The 18,445-nt window shown below is 37.0% G+C and overlaps 1 protein-coding gene across 2 annotated transcripts in view; it reads right to left on the bottom strand.

Moving 5' to 3' along the window:
• LOC307167776 (uncharacterized protein) overlaps positions 1-17,163 on the bottom strand; it is a 43,760-nt gene extending 26,597 nt beyond the window's left edge. For both annotated transcript variants that reach the window (XM_079887070.1, XM_079887069.1), the window contains exons 1-3: positions 17,112-17,163; positions 12,070-12,227; positions 11,470-11,563 (exon numbers count right to left, since the gene is read on the bottom strand). In XM_079887070.1, the coding sequence (XP_079743196.1) occupies positions 11,470-11,563; positions 12,070-12,227; positions 17,112-17,131 (272 nt within the window). In that variant the 5' untranslated portion in view covers positions 17,132-17,163. The remainder of the gene's footprint in view (positions 1-11,469; positions 11,564-12,069; positions 12,228-17,111) is intronic.
• Between the last annotated feature and the right edge of the window lie 1,282 nt (positions 17,164-18,445).

An 18,445-nucleotide genomic window follows, 5' to 3' on the forward strand; every position in this document is an offset into this window, starting at 1 on the left:
CTGTACTGTAAAATTATCAGTTAGTTGGTCAATATCACAAAATTAACCTTATTTTATTTGAATGACCGTCTGACTGTACATTATCCCGCTTACCAAATACAGCAATAAATGGACTGATTTGAGTTTGCTAAGAACCAATAAACTGTAAGAACCAAAACCAAACAAACAAAATAAATGGTCAATACAGTATACAAAATATTTCACCAAAGAATGGGATGATCATAATCAAATGCATGTATAGTAAATATCTCAGCATTATATTAGCCATTGGCTAATATAATTGGCTACTCTGGCATCAATCCTAAAAAAAAAAAAAAAAACTGCATCAACTGACTACTCATTTTGAAATGTAAATAAAACAATACCACAACAAGTATCTGTTAAAATCACTCAGCAAATATTATAAACAACCAAAAAAACTACATTTGTCCATTAAAAAAGAAAAAAGAAAAAACAAACAAGACCAATAAGTACAAATATAGAACCGCAACAGCAAAAGGTGAAAAAAGAGTCCCAGTTCATTTCTCAATCCTATTCTCCCTCTATCAACTCTATAAGCAACTTTAACGTAAATAAAGCCAAAAACAAATACATAAAAATGTAAAGCGTCATAAAAATAAAAATATGGTACGTTAATAAATCGCCCTAATAGCTGAAATGAAGCATAAGTATGCTTCTCAGTAGTATATCGTGAGTCTGATGAAAGGAAGCAGAGTCTCTGGGTGCTGTTTGAGCTCCGTTTAACGATCGGACCACCCTCACGATCCTCATCAGTGTCATGCTTGCTTTATATAAACCAGAGAGAAGAAGTAGGCACTGAACCCTTGCCAAAAACTTTGAAGCTTTACAAGACAGTAGTCAGGTACCCCAGCGATCCTGAAATGACTAATAGCAGCCACAGCGAATGTGGTCCTCACATATAAATACAGGTTTTTAATGGCTGTGACCCAGAACAGATGATTACAGTGCGCTAAGTGTTCTGGCTGGGTACAGTAGCACCTACTCATCAGTCATAAATCACCTCAAGTACTAACAAAGAGATAAGAGTGTTTCTCCATATTATACACACATAAGTAGGCTGTATACATAAGCCCTTTGTTAATAACGAACTCCAGGTTGTTTATCAAACCAATCACCTGCTAATTCCTGTAATGGGATTCCTGCAGCCCAACACAACTATATGTAGGCCTATCTTTAAATATATGTTATCACATGAACAACCAGTCAGTAAAAAGTATGATGTCAGTCTCAAAAACATAAAAGTTACACAACATTACAGTCAGTGACGGTTCCCGGTTCATTTCGAATCAGACATAACTGAAAATGACTCCCGGTTCAGAGTGGGAGTCAGTAGTAAGCTGTGTGAATTGATCCCGATCTCATGAAAGTATGCATCAAAAGCACAAATTTATGTTTGATTTTCGTGCAATTTATACGCAGAAATTACTTTTTGTGCATATGAAACGCAGTGTTCGCGTACACACACTTTATGATGTGTAATACACACTTAACCCACACCTCTAATCCTACCCAAGGGGTTAACAGTACGTATCACATGCACGCAAAAAGTAATTTCTGCATATAAATAGCACGATAACTACTATAGATATGCAGTACTAGGAGATCGTGCTACCCAGTTCAGAGGCTGCATCCTTCAAAGGTCGCAATGGTCGGACCGAAAGTTGTTAAATGGGACGGTCTAGCCTACGGAGGATTGTTCTTGTCGCCTAGCAACTGTGACAGCTGCCGTTGATGAGCCAGTACTGGTTTGTACTGGACTTTTTTGAAAGTTATATTAAACTGTCTGAAAACAAAACAGGGTTCACAACCTTTCTAAACATTTACTATGGTCCATTTCTGTATATAATATTTACAATATTTAATAATATAAAATTAAGTATAAACTACATATAATCGCATCTTAGATGTAGGTCATCTAAAATGTAGGTCAACATTTGAACCGCTTTAAGGTTTTTTTTATTTGTACATAGATATTTTAGAAAGCTGAAACCTAATACTTAAGTTTAAAAGTGTAACGGCCGTTTCACATAGTAAGCTTGAGTGGCGCGTGAGCAGCACTTTTTTTTTTTCACTGTGCATGCTAACAAATGAGTGCACTAGCAGCACTACCCAAATCAAACCAGAGTCGTAAAGCTCAAGCTGTCGCCAATTTCTCTAAAAAAATCCTGTCGTCACCGCCGCGAAATGAATTCTGGGGTAGGCAAGGCCACGAAGGATCCGTTGTATCTTTCATTGCACGGGAAACGAAGGACGCATTTGAAGGAGTCTTTGAATTGGGACAGCCTTCGCTTCTCCGCCGTGACACAATCGGCCTTCGAATGCGCCCTTCGAAGGATGCAGTCTCTGAATTGGGACGCAACTGTTAGACAATAACCGATGTGGAAGATTTGACTGAGCAAGCCGACTCAAACGACAAACTCGACCAAATTCGAAGAGGTGTCCTGTATTCTTTTTACTGACTAGTAAAAAGAACCGATTCATAGGAATCATCTGCTTATGATTTGGACATGGCGGAGCGCGAGATGATTTTTTTTTAATGAATTTACAACCATTTTAGTAGCAATCTTTTTTTTCTGAGAAGCGTCTGATAACCAAAAGCATACAAGTAATTTTTTTTTTAATGAATTTACAACCATTTTAGTAGCAATCTTTTTTTTCTGAGAAGCGTCTGATAACCAAAAGCATACAAGTAATTTTATCCCCCCAGCAGAGCTCAGAGCCCATTACAACGGTGAGAAAAGGACGGCCGCTACACAATACACTGGTTCCGTCTAAATGGTCTGAATGAAGCACATACGAACGCAAGCACGTCATCCCACAGCCCTTTCTAAGAAAATGTACTCAACATAGCTGAGGACACCACACACCTCAAAAAGCATACTGGCTTTGTTCTACCAGAACCTTTCCCACACGGGGGCTGCGTGTGTGTAAGTGCGTGCGCTCGTGTGTGCGCATGTTGCGAGCGCTGACGAGCAGCGGTAACCACGGCAACAGAGTGATGATAACTCCCTGCCCACCGATACCCATCTCTCTTGCTTTCATCTCTAGCAGTTGGAGTGAGTCATGATGATGCATTCACTGTTTCCTGTGCAGAAACTCTCACTGACCTCCACTCAGACTTTCTTTACCTGTGTCTGTTAAATATGGTATCTTATTTTTGTCTTTTTGAGCACTGGGTAAAAAAAAAAAAAACCAACAACCTAAAAACCAAAACTATTTGATCTAGATATAAATTCTTTAAAATTCCAAGATCGATCTTTAACTCCATGCTTATTTTCTGTGGCTGAATGATTTGTATTTGCCTATTTAGAATTTCCTGTCCTATGTAATTTAATTCTAATGAACTACTTAGTTTGGGCCATGTTGTTCTCTATCTTTTCATAATGTAGGCTGCCTAGTAGGTGTTTATGCACTGAATCTACAGCACCACAGCATTCATGGAGTTGTGAATGTGCGAGCAGAGTCTGTATTGAATGTGATGCAATAAAAAATGCGCCACAAAATAATGGCAAACGTCTTTCTATTGAGTTGTCCTTGTGGGTTGCACGTGAACAAAATCCCTTTAAGGCAAGTCAGTGACCATTTTTTAAACGGTCCTCGGGCAAATATTTCAGGCATTCAAGTACAGCTCCTATCTCTCTGAATTGAAAAACATCAAATTATCCAAGGCTGTTCACCAAGCTTACGAATAAATTTCATATTTGAAATCACCAAATAAATCTGACAACAACTGTCTTATAAATTTAGGTTCTAAATGCTCAAATCATGACAAGAAATGACTTTCAGGCTGGATCACCCAATGTGCATGTGCAGTCCTAAGTGCGCGTTTCAGAACACAGAGCTTCTAACGGCAGCCGAAGTGACGTGATGACTTTACCAATTGGCGAATGGCTCTTTTATTTCAAAGACGGGACTTATTCTGCCATTTTGCACGTTGCACTTTTTCTCGAGTGCGCCATCTTTCAACATATAAAGTCTTTGACACAAAAACATACAGCATGACCAATATAGTTGGATTCACAAACAAATGACTTTATGAGGTGGTTCTTTTTAGTGAATACAGATTTGAAACCCTACGCTGTATAGTTTACAGCATTAACAGAAAGATAGGCCTACATTAACAGACATTTCTTACAAGCAAAATGGATATTATGAAATATACTGTAGCTACCAAAATAAATCACAATGGAAATCGAATTGAGAGATTGTAAACGTAATAAAATCGGGAATCTCTAAACATAGCTACCCAAATGAATCGGAATCAAATTGAAAGCCTGTGAACCGTATTAGAATGGGGAAATCTGTAACTTAGAAATTAGAATGGCATACTGTAATGCTACAATTATCATGGTGACAAACAGCACATGAAAACATCCACGTGATTTTGTGAAAGTCATTTTTTTTGTATGTGTTGTTGCTGAATACTGGATTTGAGGGGTGAGAACATCTCTATTTGCACCGGTGTGTGAATTTTCAGGTCCTTATTCTGTGGGAAGACTGTGGTAGAAAATAACATCAGGGAGGCCCCAGCAGACAGTGTGACAGGAAGACAAAGACAAGGTCAGACAAACAAGGAGGAGGAGGTGTGGAGGAGGAGGTGTGAGACAGGGCTACAATATTTTATTTAGATTACTCATTAGGGTTGAGAATCGTGAACCAGTTTTATTTTAGAACCATTTCCAAATTTCCACAAACAGTGGATCTGGTTTCGATAACTCGCACATTCCGATTCCGCTCCAAAGCACTCACACAAAAAGCTGCCTCTCATATAGTGCGCCAATACTCAATTTTCTTGTCTTCTTGTGCTAAAACAGGCAAATCACACAATATTATGTCAAAATATCCTTGTAAACACTCTCAGAAAAAAAGGTACAAAAGCTGTCACTGGGACAGTACCCTTCAAAAGGGTACTAATATGTACCATTTAGGTACTAATATGTACCATTTAGGTACAAAGGTGTACCTTTTGAAAAGGTACCGCCACAGTGACAGCTTTTGTACCTTTTTTTCTGAGAGTGAACAGTCAGCTTTGTCTTAAGTGAATGTAAACAGTTGAGAAAAAACACACAAGTGTAACAGTATATTGGATCTGTGCATTAGGTCATTAACCTGCTGCCATCTCTGTCATTAATTATCAAACAACAAAAAAAGAAAATTACTCACTGATCTTGACTGAATAACTTTTATTAAGGAATAATTGTTTTTATAAAAAGAAAACTGCAATGTTAATTTGATTTAAATTTCGGTATCTGATCTTTGTTCAGTTTTTATGTATTTATTTGTGCTATTGCCAGGTTGTTTATTTGTTCTTATTGTATTACTAACTGTTTACTTGCAATTTGAAATTTATGGTAGTTTATGTAGTTGTTTTGCAGTGGTATTTTTGTTAAAACCAGGCAAAAGTTCCTCAAAAGGGTTCTTTAGATGATTTGTGTTCATGGTATTCAGCTGCAACAGAATGTTTTGCAAAAAGACAGAATAAATATGTTGGATATCTAAATGTTTGACTTTGACTTTATTGGAATCAAAACTGGAAATCAATAATAATCGGAATTGCTATAATTCAACAATACCCAACCCTATTACTCGTCTTCTATTCTGTACAGTGGCCTCAGAATGAAGGATCCAGGCCTCATCCACTTAACAGGGCTCTTCTAACTCTCTCCAAACCCTTCTGAGAGATGAGATATATACAGTATAGTATAAAACTGAGCATTAAGCCTGTTCTAATGCATAATAACCTGCATGTGCATTTTAGCTTTGTTTGAAGTTACCTCAAAAGTGTACTTTTGGTTCATTCAATATTATTATTGTTAGTATCTTTTTAAACTAATGATTTTGGTTAAACAAAAAAGTGAATAATTTGGAATTTCTTTAAAAAAATTATGTAGATTATTTCACAAAAAATAGTCCAAGAACAATAATTGGCAGACCTATTTAACACATTTCTTCATCATTTAACATTTTGTGAATGAAAAAATGTGCTTAAAAACACTCGTGACACATTCCCACCATGGAGTTTTGCACAGACAAATACCACATACATTTTCACGGGAAAATGTATTTGTGAAAATGTATTTAATCTACTATTCTAGTACATTCAAAGCATTGTTCTCGTCTCATTAAAGCTGTTGCTTTAATAATGGAAATTAGGCAATTTATATAACTGAACATCGAGAAAGGTCACTGGATTTACACTAATGCATATTCAAAGACATGTACTGCTGGAATATATAATAAAAATATAAAATATGCTTAGATAAATGCTTAGAAAAGATAACACTTCGAGCAAACTCAACCACTCAGAGACTCCACTGCCGAATGCCTGTATGACACTTTCAAGTAAACATGAGTTATCATGGGTTATCACAAGATAAGATCACACACTCTGATTTGAGCGAAACAACCAGCCACACTTCTCAGATGCTTCAAATAAAGGGACAGATAGTGGACCATGACGTCCAACAGTGGTGACTGAGATACCGGTTCATTTTTGCTTATAATACACTGCACAAGAGCTTTACAGAACTCTGCCGTTTTTCAAATGTCACACATATAAACGAAGCTTTATACAGAATAAGCAATGAGCAAGTGCAACGGCCCTTTGAACCATTCTATAACATCATGAACTTCAGAACATCAGATCAAAGACTAACTATTTTAACGTTTTGGTTCAAAGTTTCATAAGAATCTGTACAATTTTAGTCGTACATTATTGTACAATTAAATTACGCCCCACTGACGGTTAGGTTTAGGGCTGGACCTTCATGCTTATTTTATTTTCCCCCTAAAAATCCTGTTTCCATATTAATGAATTCCATACAAATGCATACAAAACCACCACCTCAAAAAATAGTTGCATTTTCTCATGAGATCGGGTTGTACACAGACATGGAAGAGGAACTGATATTCATAAGCATTATGAAGAATGTTTCTTCATACATGGATATCACTGAGTGTCTGTGATCCAGCTTTTAGCTTGTTTAGCTCTGAGAGTCAGTCAAGGTGTCGTCAGTAATATTGCATCATAGTGGCAAACACAGATGTGCCAATCTGCCATTTACACACACACATGCACGCACACACACGTAATAATTTGCATGCTCTCTCTCTCTCTCTCACACACACCCAGACACTTGTAAATACTACTCAATCAAGTGAGAATGCAGCTTAAAATAATTCAATTATACTTATTAAGTCTGGATTCAGTAAACATTACAATTATAAAACATGGCCACATAAAGCAAGAAAAATTTCCTGAACTGTTCAAAACTACAAATTGTCAGTTGCAATAACTCTGTAAACAAATCTTTTTGTGCATGAACATTTTATTTAAAGACCCATTAATTGCTTTAATAATATTTTGCATTATCAATTCGATATAACAAAGTATGTTATATAATGTTAAAATTCATTTTTAGAATATTACTGGAAATTTTAAAACATGATTAATGGAAATCTTTCATCAGGGCTCAGTATTTTATTTAAACTCAGACTACATTAAATCAATAATTAAATCCTTATTGTTATTGTTATTATAATTTATTTTTAATAGTAGCCTAAATAATTTCATATTCTCACATAACTGTACATTTCAGCTGCAGCTGCTCTTCCTGTTTTTTTAAAAATAGATTTTTTAAGAAATAGATTAAGTCAATTTACACTATAGTGGAAAGTTACAAGGAATCTAAAAATACATTGAAATAATAAATATAAAACATTTTCCTGACTCAAACCATCAACAATCTGTTGAGTGATTTATTTTTCTGTGAACATACCATAAAAGTCTATGTGCTTGAATAAAGCTGATTTAATCATTTGATATGCAATGAAAATCATATTTTAGAAAACTATTTTAAACTCTAAAATGGCCTGCTATTTTGTTTCTTGTAAACTGCAACCATATCTCTTCAACCAAGTCATAATTTCAATCATTCAGATGTGGAAACAAAGAGGCAGAGCGAGTTAATTATATACAAATGACACTTATTTTCTTGAAAGATATGATTAGCGCTGTGCCGGCTCCAAAACGTTCCTCTCCAGAGCCGAGATAGGACACATGAAAAGAGCGGCACTGCCTCTTTTAGATCATATCATTTGGCTCTATGCGTAATATATTTTCTTAAAGAGTGCCGTGACATTTACTGCAGGAAGGAGGCCTTCCAAAGGTTTGAGGGCATGGCAGAGAGTGTGAGTGGGAATTGGTACGCCGCCCTGGGACCATGAACGTTTTTTTCACTTTCACAAGACGTAAAGGGTTACACAGAGAAAAACATTCTGTTTGAAGACTATGGCCAAGTTATTAATACATTAATCACCCTTTCAAAGCAAAGAAAACATTTAACTTTATTACATGTGATGACTAAGGAAATGGAGTTTGGTTTCATAGGTAACGTGTCATTAAAATGGTCATCTTAACATTTCTTAAACTGATAAAACAGACAGCATTCAAGCATATAAAATGTCTTTAGTGCGAGACTAGTCTGTGTGCGTGCTACATGGCTAATTCAGGTGATCACAACAGACGATCTAAAGAAACTTTATTGTTGTTGGTATAGCGACTGTTAAAACTCTGATAATGACAAATGCCTTCCTCTGCCTACAGCTGAAAGGACAAGGATATTTCGACATACAATACAGCAAACCGCAGATCTCACACAACAAGCTTCTACATCCCCTAAACCAGAGGTTTTAGTTCAATGTGGCGAGAAGAACTAGAGACAAATAGGAACAATCAACGGGGTAGATGTCTGAAATAAGGTGATGCGTGCATAAAATATGCTTCCCTGAATATTTATAGCCCAGCGCATTTTGCATGAGAAATATCTTTTGTAACCAAAATCAGGTTAATTCTGTCCAGCAGCAACTGCTAAGCAGAAGCAGGAGGAACAGAGAGAGTTAGTGAAATCTGTGGCCTTTTTTGTAATTACGGTCTGTGCTCACCAGTTTCATCAGCTGGCAGCTGGAGCATTTTCAGTTCACTTTTGTCACAAAATTATATTGCCAAACTGGCATTTAAATGCACTCAAAAGAGAAGGGTATACGTGGGTTTGCTGTGCAAATTCTTCAGAATTCACATTTGAAGTGCCCTTCTTTGTAAAGGAGAAATGGTTTCTCAAAAAACACAAGTACATATATGAAAATAGTCAAAATAAGGGGTAATAATAAAGTGGTGCAGGTATGACATCACTTCGTAGGCCAGTCGGTAGTTCGCATCACACTGGTTTCCTCAACAAAATCCAATGGGATTATGGCAAAAAAAAATCAACAAAAGTTTATACATCAAGATCATTTTCACAGCCTAAATGCAGTCACCAGAAGTAATAAGCAAAAGGTTAGGCTATAAACGAACTACTCTATGGTCTGACGACTTCAGCGTCACCATCACTAAGCTTTTTAGTCTCTTCAAATTTTTTTGACTAAACCGCTCAATTCATATGGATTCGTTTTATGACCTCTTTATGAACTTTTTGAAGTGTCAAAGTGGTAGTTGCATAGACTGTCAATGGAAGGACAGAAAGCTCTCAGATTTCACCAAAAAGATCTTAATTTGTGTTCCGAAGATGAATGAAATTTTTACGGGTTTGGAACAATATATTGAGAGGGTGAGTAATTGATGACATAATTTGAATTTTTAGGTGAACTATCCCTTTAAATGAGTAATCTTGACATGAATCGTCCAATTTGACTCTCATATACTGATGTCATATATATTACATTACAAATACAGCGACCCAACCCCCAAAAATGACTTATGTCACAATTGAAAATGTAAGAATCTCTTTGTACTAGATAACAAAAACAAGTAGCTTTTGTTATAAAGATATACAATACAAAGAAAAAGTTTGTCTGAACGGGGCTCCAGACTACAACTAAAATGGCTGCAAATGTGACAAAAATCTGCAATATAAATTTAAATATTTGAAAACTGTATGTCCATTCATAATGCAGTTTCGTGTTTCTGTGTACTGTAACAATGAACACAGCACAAACAAATGGCTGAAAAATAAACATGAACAATTTCCAAATCAGCTAGACAAAGTGAAGCAGAAAAACAATTTGCTAATTGCTTAGCTACTTTGAACATGTGAGATGAATGTGTGTTCAAATACATTTTGGAGTCAATATATGTGTGTTTACGGTCTTGCTTAGAGGACATTTCACAATCAGTAAACATGAGTGATCACATCAGCTGAGAAAGGTCGAGGGGTTAAGTGAAGGCACAGAGTCTAAACATGCCGTGGATGAACTGAAACTTGTTAAGGCGATCAAACCACAGAAGGAAGCTGCGATAGGTCACAACCTCAGGGTCAGCTGAGCCGCACTGTGTGTATGACTGAAAAATGTATCAGAAACCCCCACCCTACATGATGTGCTTGTGTGGCTTCCCTCTTACTTTTGGTTCCTTGTCTACAGGGGAAGCGGGAAAGTGCCAGGGTGCAAAGTTTTACGAGCTGGTCTCGACCGAACTCACCACATTCCCACCGTCCTTCAGCCGAGGGACGTGACTCTAGCCATGCCAGAGCTGCAGCCAAACCACAGCTCATTTAAGGTCACACACAAAAACTCACATGCTTTTTTTTTTTTCACTCGTGCATTTATCTGGTATTTTGATCGACGTGTGTTGCGAGTCTCTACTTTCATTATCAGCTTTCTGATGGTTAGCAATAACTCAACAAATCGAGTGAATAGCTTAGTTTATCAGACACTACAAAACAATTAACATGCAGATGGAACCACTTTTGCAATAATTGGTCAAATTGTAAAATAAACTAATATTACACAATAATGTCACTACATTTAACTTTGTCGGGTGGTGGTGCCAATCTGGCAAATGTGGTCTGGTTCATTGCCACATCTGTCAAACTTCCAAAAAATTCAAAGAAACACCATAAAGGTAGTCCATAACAATTGTGAGCTATATTCCAAGTCTTCTTAAGTCATGTAATAGTTTTGTGTGAGGAAAAATAAATAAATACATTTAAGATGATATTCACATTTAAAGAAAAAGTGCAATCTAGTGCACTAGTCATTTGAACTACTTAAATTAGGCTTTGGTGTTTTTTGTCCATTTTTGTAAATTGATACTCAAAAAAAAAAAAACCCTATCCTTGTACGGAAACGAGCAGCGTAAATATTCTTAAATTTCTCTTTATATGTTAAGTAACAGCATATGGTTTTAGAACAGCATGAGGGTGTGTAAATGATGACAGAACTTTCATTTTGGATGAACTACCCCTTTAAACCGAGCAGCATTCTCTCAGGGGTCTATCAGAAGGTGGGCATCTGCTGAATCATAAACACTCAAGCATGAATACTGACCCCTGCTGCATCATTAATGTACCCCCACAGTATGACTCAGATGATGCTGTTAATAAGCTGTTGGGTCTCAACAGCCAAGACTGTTCACTTCTTTCACAGGACCAATCCCACGCTTGGATCTCTCACCTTACTACGCCTGCAGAACTGCGACCCAGTGGCTCCGACTCAACGAAACCAACCTGAGCCTGCTCAACTTCCGGAACTGCCAACGTCAGTCCACCTACTCCAGCCAAAAGAAAATGACAATAATGTTGGAAAAATGTGACCCTCAAATAGCTGGAATCACATTAGTATGACCAAGGCCAAGCTATGATTTTCTCAGCCAACTCCATACTCCAGATTTATGAGAGTGGACATGAGGAATGTTTGCGGCTGTGCATGCATGATCTACACACAATTAGTGGTGACTAATATAAGCTTGCAAATTATTATACATGTAGATCAATATCAGCTTTGCTGAAGCCAATATCTAAAACAGATCATCTGGATCTGATCAGTATGAGATTGGCCATGCTCCAATGATATGTTGAAATATGCTCCCAGAGTTTTAACAATGAGTTCTTTGAGGTGTGACCAAGTTTAGACCATTAGCAGTTATAATATCTCTGCAATGTAATTCCTATTTCAATTAATATCCCCCCTGTACTACCCCGTGATTAACAGGGTCTCCAAGGGCAGACATATTCATTTTCATCAAATTTATTAACAAACATTTATCCCACTTGCCTCTGTGGTAGCCAAGTGTGCAGTTAGCACTCTTCGTGTCCACTTTTTTCCACAGGTGTAAAAATGATGATAGGTTTATAAAGCTGTGCTGATTCTGTAGGACACTTGGCCCACGAGTTGAAGTAAAACTCCACTGTCGCAGACAATATCTCGAATAACTAAGAAACAAAAAAATTAAAACAGAGAAAAGAAACTCTCTTAGACCCGTTAATGTCTCAAAAAGGACTTCCTTTTCGTTTTCCCGCGCTTACAGTGCCATCTTGTGGCGCAGAACGTCATTACTAGTGTAACACTTGCACCAAGAACTGTTACGCAACTAAAGAAAAACATAATTTGACTAAAAGGCTTTGTGCTATGGCTAGTTTAGTTAACATTATTAAATACTAGTGGACCGATAAAAAAGTTCTTCTTGTTTAGTAATAACCTAATGTAGGCTATTGGTAACACTTTACAATAACAATAAGGTTAATTAAAGCTGCAAGCAGCGATGAAAGGGCCCTCGCACCCGTGCCATCAACACTCGGTGGCTTTAGGAAGGCAGAGCATGGTTGGGAAATGTACATTTAAGGAGGTATATATAGTAAGAGTATGTCAAAGTCAGTTACAAAATGTTTTGTATAATGGTGATAATAGCATGCTTCATGACTCAGCTAAGTGTTGCTAGCATGTTCAGTCTGTTTCTAGCATGCTTAGTACACAATAATTATGTGGTTAGTACTGCATTACTGTGTTAACCATGTCAGTTTCTGTTGCCAGTAGGTGGCGTTATGACTATAACTGAATATGAGCATGGATGTGTGTTCAGGACAGAACTCTTATCAAACATGTGAAGTTTGGTGCAAATTGGACATTGCCTTCTTGAGTAACAACAAAGTCATGTTTCATTGAATTAGCATTCTTTAGAACTTAGCTAAGCATTGTTAGCATGTTTTAACATGTTGCTAGAACGGCATCAACGTGTTAAACATGTCACTTCCTGTTGCCAGTTGGTGGCGCTATTACTATAACTGAACATTCTCATGTAGATGTGTTCAGGCCATGACTCTTATCAAAAGTGTGAAGTTTGGGGCAGATTGGACATTCCATGCCTGAGTTACAGCAAATTCCTATTTAATTGCAATAATAGCATGCTTTAGCACTTGGCTAAGAGTTTGCTAGCATGTTTTAGCATGTTTCTAGTATGTTGTTAGCATGTTTAACACTTGCTGGCACTTTTTTATATGTTATTAGGAGTCCACAACAGTGTTAAACATGTCACTTCCTGTTGCCAGCAGGTGGCGCTATGACTGTAACTGAATATAAGCATGGTCATGTGTTCAGGACAGAACGCTTATCAAAAGTGTGAAGTTTGGGGCAGATTGGACATTCCATGCCTGAGTTACAGCAAATTCATATTTAATTGCAGTAATATCATTCTTTAGCACTTAGCTAAGTGTTTGCTATTATGTTTTAGCATGTCTCTAGTATGTTGGTAGGATGTTTAGCACCTACTGGCATTTTTTTATATGTTATTAGGAGTCAAGAACAGTGTTAAACGTCACTTCCTGTTGCCAGCAGGTGGCGCTATGACTATAACTAAATATGAGCATGGACATGTGTTCAAGAGATAACTCTTATCAAACGTGTGACGTTTGGGGTAGATTGTACATTGCCTTCTTGAGTAACAACAAAGTCCTGTTTCATTGAATTAGCATGCTTTAGCACTTAGCTAAGTATTGCTAGCATGTTTTAATATGTTTCTAGCATGTTTAGAACTCAATGGCATTTTTAACATGTTGCTAGAACGGCATCAACGTGTTAAACATGTCACTTCCTGTTGCCAGTAGGTGGCGCTATTACTATAACTGAATTTGAGCATAGGCATGCGTTCAGGCCATGATTCTTATCAAACATGTGAAGTTTGGGGCAGATTGGACGTTCCATGCCTGAGTTACAGCAAATTCCTATTTAATTGCAGTAATAGCATGCTTTATCACTTAGCTAAGTGTTTGCTAGCATGTTTCTAGTATGTTGCTAACCTGTTTAGCACTTGCCGGCTCTTTTATATATGTTATTAGGAGACCACAACAGTGTTAAACATGTCACTTCCTGTTGACAGCAGGTGGCGCTATTACTATAACTGAATATTCTCATGTAGATGTGTTCAGGCCATGACTCTTATCAAACGTGTGAAGTTTGGGGCAGATTGGACATTCCATGCCTGTGTTACAGCAAATTCCTATTTAATTGCAGCAATAGCATGCTTTAGCACTTAGCTAAGTGTTTGCTAGCATGTTTTAGCATGTTTCTAGTATGTTGTTAGCATGTTTAGCACTTGCTGGCACTTTTTTTATATGTTTTTATATGTCCACAACAGTGTTTAACATGTCACTTCCTGTTGCCAGCAGGTGGCACTATGACTGTAACTGAATATGAGCATGGTCATGTGTTCAGGACAGAACGTTTATTAAAAGTGTGAAGTTTGGCGCATATTGGACATTGCCTTCTTGAGTAACAACAACATCCTGTTTCATTGAATTAGCATGCTTTAGCACTTAGCTAAGTATTGCTAGCATGTTTTAACATGTTTCTAGCATGTTTAGACCTCAATGGCATTTTTAACATGTTGCTAGAATGGCATCAACGTGTTAAACATGACACTTCCTGTTGCCAGTAGGTGGCGCTATTACTATAACTGAATATTATCATGTAGATGTGTTCAGGACAGAACGCTTATCAAAAGTGTGAAGTTTGGGGCAGATTGGACATTCCATGCCTGAGTTACAGCAAATTCCTATTTAATTGCAATAATAGCATGCTTTAGCACTTAGCTAAGAGTTTGCTAGCATGTTTTAGCATGCTTCTAGTATGTTGTTAGCATGTTTCGCACTTGCTGGCACTTTTTTATATGTTATTAGGAGTCCATAACAGTGTTAAACATGTCACTTCCTGTTGCCAGCAGGTGGCGCTATGACTATAACTGAATATGAGCATGGCCATGTGTTCAGGACAGAACTCTTATCAAAAGTGTGAAGTTTGGGGGAGATTGGACATTCCATGCCTGAGTTACAGCAACTTCCTGTTTCATGGCGAAACATCGAAATTTGTAAGGCCGCCGAGGACCCGCCCTTCGACGAAAACTCAAGATCTTCGCAATTTAACGTCGCAAAGGCCTTAAGATTACACTCACCAAATTTGAAGATGATCAGATTAAAACTGTAGGAGGAGTTCGTTAAAGTACGAGGCCTGAAAATGGCAAAAACTGCACAAAAATCTGAGAGGAAGTTCAAAATGGCTGACTTCCTGTTGTGTTTAGGGCTATGCTCCAAGAGACTTTTTTGTAGGTATTAGGTCATTACACGTATGTACCGAATTTCGTGCACGTACGTGGAACGTTGCAGGAGGCGCACTCCGTTGAACTTTTATAGGTGGCGCTATCGAGCCATTTTGCCCCGTCCAATTCTGAAACCTATATCAGATGTAAATTTTCGCCAGTTCTGACGCGTGTGCAAAGTTTCGTGAGTTTTCGCGCATGTTTAGGCCCTCAAAAATGCAATTCAATGCGGAGAAGAATAATAATAATAATAATAAACAGAGCAATTCCAAGAGGGTCCTCACACCATCGGTGCTCGGGCCCTAATTAGTTAATGTAGTTAACTATTAGTATTTGTTATAGTTAATGTAGGCCTAACTAACATGAACTAACCATGAGCAATCCATTTTTTACTGTGTTTGTCAATCTTTGTTAACGTTAGTTGATAAAAATACAGCTGTTCATTGGTAGTTCATGTTAGTTCACAGTGCATTAGGCTAACTAATGTTAATAAGATTCAAATAAAGTAGCCTATTAGTAAATGTTGAAATTAACATTAACAAAGATTATTACATGCTGTATACGTGCAGTTCATTATTAGTTGATGTTAACTAATGTTATTAACTAATGTTATCTAACGAACCTTAAAGTGTTACCAATACATTTTTATTTAAAACGCAACAGGTCAGTGCAAATAGCCTAACGTTATACCCTACACACATAATTATTAATTATTATTATCTTTCAGTAGACGACTGACTTTGGGCACACTGCAGTAAAAATAAATATAATTGACATTAGTATAAAAAATACACAGATGGAAAGATGATAAAATGCTTTGAACGTCATATTTTAGTATCTAATGCTCAGAAATAGAAACGTTCTGTCATTATGTCACGTTTTGTTCTAAAACATAAATTACGCACAGTCATATAGCCTACCTCAAATATGTATTTTGAAGTTTGTGTGTGTGTGGTCCTATACATTATAATATGGAAACAAAACATTTTGCTCCCCATGAGGAAATCGGCTAAATCATGCTAAGTGATGTTTTTTGAAAATGTAAAAATGCAGAACGTTTTATGGGTAGCCTAGCTATAGTTTAGGGGTAGGGTTGGGGTTTGTAATATAGTTTGTACAGTAGGCCTATAAAAATCATTATGTCTATGGAAAGTCCCCATGAAATATGGAAAACCAAACGTATGTGTGTGTGTGTGCCCACTTTTCGGGACAAATTTGTAGGTAAAATAGGTTATATTTAATAGCTATAAAGAAAAACAATAGAAGTCTATGGAATGTCTTTTTTTTAAAATAAAGGTGTATAAAAATGGACTAGGTCTTCAAGACAAGTCACATTTCAAATTTGTCAAGCATGTAAACATCCTTTAGCAATTTGGTATAGCAACCTACATTTTAAACAAAACAGTGGCTTCAAAATTCATTTTTAAGATATGACTGTGTAATTTATGTGAACAATTTTTTTTCAAGTAGGCTAATGTAAACCACAGGCCTTGTTTTACAGGCCAACATTTTACATAAAAGGTATATAAATTGAAATTATAAGGAAATAGGAAATAAATTATAACGACTAGGTTACAAAGCGGATAGGTTTATTCCAGTAAAGTTTTGACAGGTCAGCAATTATTTCATTTCAGTGAAACAAAATAGGTCTAAATCCATTATTTCAGGGACTGCAGGGTAGCCTATTGTAAATAAGCTTATTTGTATCTGATTGCGGCATAGATCTTACCTGGACATCCAAGTCTTCATATCACTGTCCTTGGTTTTTCCTCTTGACAAACACTGCTGGCGAGAGAGTGTGAGCACTTGTCAACATAACAGCATGGACAATTCATTCCAGACGCGGGTGTGTGTGTTTTTTTAGAGCTCCTAAAATTTCTTGCAACACCCAAACAAGAGTCTACTAATGCTCCCGGGACACTGCCAAGCCATCCTCGATTGTCCCTTAGGACACATTTTCTTAAAAAAATAAAACTAAAAATTGACAGGAATGATTCTTTACTGAATTACTTTTGCCATAGTAATTGGGTTTTACGATAATTCAAAAAGCATTAAAAAACACATTAATCCTTAGTATTGATCAAAATTCAGTTGTTCTTATTCCTACATGTCAAAACACATTTCGCCTTATTTCATCAACACAACAGCACAGAGAGAGAGATCATTTTTGAAAACAAATACGCGACAAAAGGAAAAAAAAATCTCAGTCTTTCTCCATCTTTGCTCAGGTTAAACATGGAGATAATACAACGATGTGTAGAGTGTTTGTGATGGAGGAAGGAAAGGGGATGAGTCACTCCTGTGAGTCATTAGTTCTGTGGGGACAGCAGCAGCAGCAGCAGCAGCACAATCAGTGTGTGTGTGTGTGTGTGTGTGTGTGTGTGTGTTTTAGAGGGGGAGAGAGAAATTTAAGATGCAGGGATGCACATCTGATCAGGGACCTAAATAGACTTCCTGATTTTAGACAGCAAAAAGTGTTTGGGACAAACATTATGTGATTTCCATATGTTATATGTCAAATTCATTTATGATTTAGAACAAGCAATTAGTAAATCAGGATGGTTTAATTAAAACTGTGATTATAAATCAGGATGAGAAATCCGGACCCATAAAAAATAACCTATAGTGTGGCAATAAAAATGAATTCTGGAGAAACTTGAAAGATGTAAAGCTCTCATCCATAATTCAGTCACGACTGTGAATTAGAGATGATATCGAGTGCAGATGCAGATTTAGAGCAACATAAAACATTTGTGGAGTGACAAAAAGTCAACAAGTGGAGGGTAGACAAAGACCCTAACACACCAGCCCATGTGGTGGGTGTTTTTTTTTTCATGCTATGGCCACGGACTTCTTATTTGGAGAATTGATATGCCATAAAATGGCAGAAGGAGGAATCAAACAAGCACTGGTCTATCTTCCCTGCCTACGTAAGAAAACGTTTGTTCCAGCACATTCATGACTCACAAACCTGTTGCTGCATTCAGAGACCTCAGCATACGTAAACCCACAACGCACCAGCATTTCTAACCAATAGAAATATCGCACAATTAAGTGACGCAA

This window comes from Squalius cephalus (assembly GCF_949319135.1).
Source record: "Squalius cephalus genome assembly, chromosome: 11".
In the NCBI taxonomy this organism is placed as follows: Eukaryota; Metazoa; Chordata; class Actinopteri; order Cypriniformes; family Leuciscidae; genus Squalius; species Squalius cephalus.